The sequence below is a fragment of the Pholcus phalangioides genome, unplaced genomic scaffold, assembly GCF_987345545.1.
Source record: "Pholcus phalangioides strain wild (caught in Gottingen) unplaced genomic scaffold, Ppha-v1.0 ptg000008l_1, whole genome shotgun sequence".
Classification (NCBI taxonomy): domain Eukaryota; kingdom Metazoa; phylum Arthropoda; class Arachnida; order Araneae; family Pholcidae; genus Pholcus; species Pholcus phalangioides.
Genome location: NW_028301601.1, coordinates 16,613,684 through 16,620,436, shown reverse-complemented (window position 1 = coordinate 16,620,436; position 6,753 = coordinate 16,613,684). Strand labels below are relative to the sequence as shown.

Sequence of the window (6,753 nt, the reverse complement as noted above, 5' to 3'; positions counted from 1 at the left end):
AGCGTTCAAAGTAAAGCAAACGCGGAAGAAAGGGGGGGAACTCACCCCTTCCCCCCCCCCTTCCGTTGATGCTCGTGAGCACCGCGCTGCTCGCTGGAGCATCCAATGGGGCGTGACGCTTCGGTTTGGATTTATAATCGCGAGGCAAATACATATACAGATCGTAATCACATCAAAGATGCTGATTTGAGTTTGAGCCCACGCCTTATATGCTCAACCCATGATTCGCGGGCCAAATACGGCCCTCGGAGTCGTGTGAGTCTCACCCCATGCACATTTCCAAATCATTTGAGAGACCCGCGGCACACCTCCAGTTCACTCGAGTTTCTCATGGTACCTTTACATAATTGACTCCAGGTCACTCGAGTGGCTCGCAGCACACTTAAAGCTCGCTTAAGCGGTCCGTGGCATTTTTGTACATCAATTAAGTAACTCTTGGCACATTTCCAGATTACTCGAGGCGCGTTTCCAGATCTTACAAGCGGCGCACTGCATACTTTCAGATTACACGAGTGACTCGCGGCGCATTCCGAGATAACTTAAGTGGCCCGTTATACATTCCTAGATATTTTAAGTGGCCCGTTATACATTCCTAGATAACTCAAGTGGCCCACATTCTGTCTAAAAGGTTGAGCACCCTGGGCCTACATCATAATCGACATAAGGGTGCTCTTTCCATAAAACACCCTTAGTGATGGGGCATGGAGGGGGTGACTCGAAAAGGGTAGAAGAACCCCCTCACCCTTGTTATAAGCGATTCAGCTTATAGAATGGCATCGTCCAAACTACACGTGACTCGTGATAACGCTATTTCTCTTAGAATGATTTTAGCGAGGGTGCAACTTTGACTTGTGGTAGTCCCCGGATCAAATTTAGACGAGGGCACGAAGGGTATCGGGGGGGGGGGGACAAGGAATCAGTTTCACAGAAATTTTGATTATCTAACCTCCAAAAAGCATTTTAATATTGGAATTTGATTAAGATACTTTTTATTTCGATATTTTAATTCATGAATATTTTAAATTTTTGATCTTGAGGGGGGCATGGGGCCCCTATGCCCCATATGTAAGATTCTGGGGGATTTGGGTAAAGCTTCGGGGGGGGGGGCTTCCCAAGACTATAAAAAAAATTACAAGTTAGATTGAAAATTAGTCTTAAAATATATAGCTTTGAAATTTGGTGGTCCCTAAATTATTGGGGGCCCCGGGCACTTGACCGGAATTTTTGCCGTCTGTAGTAAATACTTTGAATTACCATTTCAACAGTTCACATGACCGTAAACGTCACGGAAAGGGCACATGGTGCGTTTAGCATCAACACAGCGAAATTTTCAACTATGATTTGAAACAATTGGACTCCCAACACGTTCACTTTAAAATAAATCATATAGCAATAGTTATTGTTGTTTGCTTTACAACAATAGCATTGTTGTCTTCACTGCTCAATATGCACCGTATTGAAAGACCTATATTTTTCATTGTTATTTTGATCATTCCTAGGAAAAAAATATCATTGTTGAATTTGTTATTGATTACGTATATCAATACTTCAAGACTGATATTTTTTTTTATTGTTATATCAATATTATTGGTCACACTCTTGGATAGAAAAATATCTTTGTTGATACCACTACATAGTGATTACGGGAGATTGTTGAAAGATCTAAATATTTTCATTGATATATTGATATTATTGACAAAAAAATGCCATTTTTGACTTGACAATTAATTACGGAACGTTATTAAAAGTCCAATATTATTCACTATTATTGGTCATTCATCAATGGAAAAATTACCATTGCTTTCTTCATTATTGATTACAGAGCATTGTTGCAAGCCAAATATTTTCTGTTGTTTTACTCATTTTGTTACTCATTCTTGGATAAAAAATACTATTGTTGTCTTCATTGTACATTACGGAGCATAGCTACAGAAACATTATTATTTCATTGTTACACTGATATTACTGCTCTTTCCTGAATAGAAAAACTCCATTATTTCCTTCAATAGTGGTTACAGCAGATTATTGAAGGACCACATTTCATTATTATATTTATATTATTACTTACTCCCGGAGAGAAAAATACCATTGTTGACTTAACTAGTGTTTACGGAGCATTGCCAAGAGACCAATATTATTATTCACTGTCTCACTGATATTGTTCATCAATGAATAGAAAAAGTGTCATTGTGTGTGTGTGTTGCTCACTATTGATTACAGAGCACTGCTGCAATACAAATATTTTCAATTGCTTTGCTGATTTTATTGCTTATTCCTGGATAGAAAAATACTATTGTTGTCTTCATTGTTGATTACGGAGCATTACTACAGAACCATTACTACGTGGATAAAACTGCTCTTTCCTGAATAGAAAAAACTACCATTGTTTTCCTCATTAATAATTGCGGCAGATTATTGAAAGATCTGCATATATATTTTCATTATTATATTGATATTATTTCTCACTCCCGGACAGAAAAATGTCATTGTTAACTTAACTATTGATTACAGAACATTAACAAGAGAACAATATTATTCATTGTTGCACTGATATTGTTGTCCATTCCTGAATAGAGAAACTACCATTGTTTATCTCACTATTTTTTACGGAGCACTGTTGCAAGACAAATATTTTTAATTGTTATACCGATTTTATTGCTCATTCCTGGATAGAGAAAGTATGATTGTTGTCTTTACTGTTGATTATGGAACATTATTGAAAAATAAATTGTTGTTTAGTTCGAATAGTAATTAGTGGATAATTTGGAAGATGATTGTTTATTGCTCATTCTTGTCTGGACAGAAAAAAATACCATTTCTCATTATTATATTGGTATTACTGCTCATTCCCGGACAGAAAAGAACCATTGTTGTCTTTGAGATATTTTTGTTATTGCTATATCGATGTAGATGTTCATTCCTGAATAAAGAAAAATATTTTTGTTGTCATTAATTCATTGTTAAGCCTTGCTACAAGACCAATTTCCTTTTTTGACTGTTATGTCGACATTCTTTTTAGTTCCCGGACACAAAAATACCATTGTTGGCTTTACTATTGATTATAGAACATTATTGAAGGACCGATATTTTTCATTGTTATATTAATGTCATCATACATTAAAAAAAATTATTCTTATTACTATTAACCATTAAACATTGTTGCAAGTCCGATATTTTTTGGATTGTTGCGTAAACAATTCTTTTAAAGTCCCTCTCATCTTTACTAATTCAATATCATTGTTGCGAAAATTTCAATAATTAGTAAGTGTTCGTAACTAAACAATAATAATAATTAGTATGACAATAAAATTATTAAAAAATAACTTCTCGTCAACAATCATATCTGAAACCATTATAAATAATCATTATGTATAAGTTTAATTAATTCAACGATTCAAAATAAAGTTGTAACAATTAATAGAATCAACGAAAAAAAAACGAAACTTAAAACCATTGTTAAGGAGAATTTTTGTTTTTCTTTTTAATAATAATAATATAACATTCAATAAAAACTAAAACAATCGGTTCTTCCTGAAATAATTGAAATATAAAATAATTGAATAGGAAAGAATTCTATTGCCTACCATTGCAGGAACACACAACGGAATATAATTATCATTGTTATAATTGTCATTTCGGTAAAAACATTTTTTTTTCACGGGAATGAAGTCAATGTTCTCTGAGTCTTTGTAGCAACAATCGAAACAATTAGAACTGAGTTCCATATAGAGTGAGTCTTTACTGGTATTTTTCCAACAATCATAACGTTCTAGGGAGGAAGAAACACTTGTTGTGAAGAGAAGTTTGATGAAATTTTTGGAACACGGGGATGGTAACACTGTTGAAAAAAAATAAATGCATTGTTGCGAGAGAGAAACAAAAAGAAATGCTAACAATAAACAATACGTCCGTTTGACTAGATCTCTTTTGCCGTTTCGATGAAAGACTGTCACAATAATCTTTGTTCAGAACTCCGTTTAACAGCCAAAATCCATTGTTGATTCCCCCACATTTGTCTTTACCTGTTGATCGCGAAATCTACAGTTTAAGTGGTTTTTTTTTTTTGCCATTGTTTAAGGGACTGCGTGATGCACTCGAGAAAGAAAGGTCATTTCAGCATTGTTGTGACCATCATGGATAATACAATATCCTTTGATTAGATGTCGATTTGATAGCCAAAATCCATTGTTGATCCTGGACATTCATCTTTACCTGTTGATCCTAAAACTGACATTGTTGAAGGGGTTAAGTAGTGCTCTCGGGAAGGAAATGCCATTTAGCATTGTTATGATCACTCATGGATGACACAATATTTGTTCAGAGCTCGAGTTGATAGCCAAAACCCATTGTTAATCCTCAGCATTCGGCTTACCTGTTGACCACGCTATCGCCAGTTGAATTGGTAATTGTTTGCCATTGTTAAAGGGGGTTCCCATGATGCACTCGGAAAAGAGTGCATCATGAGTGCTCATTCTGAAAATTCTGCAAAAGAGTGCTCATTCTCAGCACTGTTGTGATCGTCTATGGATAACAGAATATTCTTTGTTCAGGAATTTGGCCAAAATTCATTGTTGATTCTCCACATTCGTGTTTAGCTGTTGATCTCATAACATAAAGGTTAAGTGATCTTTTTTTTTGTCATTGTTGAAGGGTTGTTCTGTTTTACACTCAGGAAATAAAGGTCATTCAGCATTGTTGTGATCGTCCATGGCTATACCATTGTTGAATTGTGTTACAGTAATGGACTAGATGTCATCGGCGGCGAACTGGGATGTTGATAGAACCTGTCTTCAGACTTGAAGACAGTTTTTTTTTGTTTTGCCATTGTTGATGGAGGTTCCGTGGTACTCTCGGAAAAGAAAGGTCATTCAGCATTATTGTGATCGCCTATGGGAAACACAATATAATTTATTCAGAGCTCCATTTATTAGTTAAAATCCATTGTTGATCCTCCGCGTTCGTCTTAACCTGTTGATCCTAAAATCGACCGGTCAAGTGACAGTTTGTTTGCTTTTTTGGGGTTTTTTGTCATTGTTGAAGGGTGTTCCGTGGTACACTCGGGAAAAGAGAGGTCATTCAGCACTGTTGTCATCGTCCATGGCTATACCATTGTTGAATTCGGTTACATCAACGGACTAGGCGTCAGCGACGGCGAACTGGAATGTCGATGGAACCTATCCTCGGGCTTGACGAAGAAATAAGCGAAAGGAGATCTCAGTTCCTGGTGAGGGGGCGGTAAAGGCGCCGCCGACATACTGGTCGGGAAGTACGTCGGGGGCCCGCAACCACACAGGCTGTACGGCGTGGCGAAGGTGGCCGCCGCGGCCGCAGCGTGGGACTGGGACAGGGACGACAACAAGGAACTAGCTGTACTGTACAGGGACGACGTCGGTGGCACCGGCGGAGGTGGAGGCACCAGGGAAGAAGAACCGGAATCGGACGTTTTCAACAGGCCACCGATTTCGGGCCTGAGCTTCGAGGCCAGACCACTACTGTCCAGCGGGTTGTAGATATACGGCAACGGTGCCAGCGGGAAAGTCCTCGCGGTCACGGCCTTCTCACTCTCCAGCGACGAATGGTGGTGGTGGTGGGCCACGTGCGGGAATCTCGCCAGCGGCTCCAGGGGCGGCGGGTAGTGGTGGTGGTGGTGGTGCCCGACGGGTATGTAAGACGTCTCCTTCTTCATCATGGGCTTCGGTTTCCGTCTCGGCCGGTACTTGTAATCCGGGTGCTCCTTCATGTGCAGGGCCCTCAACCTTTTCGCCTCGTCGATGAACGGTCTCTTCTCGGCCTCCGACAGCAGCTTCCACTCGGCACCGAGCCTCTTGGATATCTCCGAGTTGTGCATCTTGGGGTTCTCCTGGGCTAGTTTTCGTCTCTGACCTCTTGACCACACCATGAAGGCGTTCATGGGACGCTTGACGTGGTCGTTGCCACCAGCACCACTCTTGCAGATGACCAATTCCGACATCGATATCGTCGAATATTACTTGGAATTCGAGAATCAGTTTATATCCATTGTTGACAGGAATTAGACACTTTTTTTTTTCCAAGTCGAGAATCTCACGTGAAGAAATTTACAACAATCACGTAAGTCTAATATGTCTATCGGGAAAAAATTAACTGTTTTTTTTTTCGAGACGACAACAACAATCACGCGGCTGAGATCTAACAGTGCAGACACGAGGACCGTGGTCTAAGTCCTTCTACGGCTGAAACTGTGAGTAAAAATCCTTTTTACAAGTTTTTCCTCCTCCTCTCAATTTTTCTGACGCGGTTCCCCGTCGGCGCAGATCCCAGCGATCTGATTGGTCCTCTGTTCCGTCTCCGCGGATCCTGATTGGCTGCGCGCCATCGATGGGGGCCGGCGACATCTGTGCAGCGTTGGATGTGCCTATTTTGAATGACAAAAGCCCCCCCCCCCGAAAAATAGTTTTTCTCCCCCTATCTTTTAATACGAAAAGTCGCTCCTAATCTGGTGTCTACACACAAAAGACACCCAAAAGAAATTTTTTTTCCTCTTTTTTTTCCCTCCCGTTTTCCTGAAATCGCTATTTTTTTCCCCCATTGTTCGCGGCTCTCTCTCTGGTCGGAGGAAATATTAGCACAAAAAAAATATATCTACAATAGGAGAGGTGGCAATAATAATAATAATAGTGAAAACGTTACGTACATGATAATGGAGGTGAAGAAAGAGCTTGTTGCGAGATTGCGGTCACCTGTGGTTGGGAAATTATTTTGGCCCGCCTTTTT

At 39.6% G+C, this 6,753-nt stretch overlaps 1 protein-coding gene across 1 annotated transcript; it reads right to left on the bottom strand.

Moving 5' to 3' along the window:
• Window positions 1-3,464: 3,464 nt before the first annotated feature.
• Window positions 3,465-6,208, bottom strand: LOC149083910 (uncharacterized). Its single transcript, XM_089234281.1, has one exon. It carries the CDS (start codon window positions 5,969-5,971, stop codon window positions 5,123-5,125), a length of 849 nt encoding a protein of 282 aa, XP_089090407.1. The 5' UTR covers window positions 5,972-6,208; the 3' UTR covers window positions 3,465-5,122.
• Between the last annotated feature and the right edge of the window lie 545 nt (window positions 6,209-6,753).

Bases quoted from the DNA above. Each gene is read 5' to 3' on its own strand.
- LOC149083910 (XM_089234281.1), bottom strand. From the start codon at position 5,971: ATGTCGGAATTGGTCATCTGCAAGAGTGGTGCTGGTGGCAACGACCAC.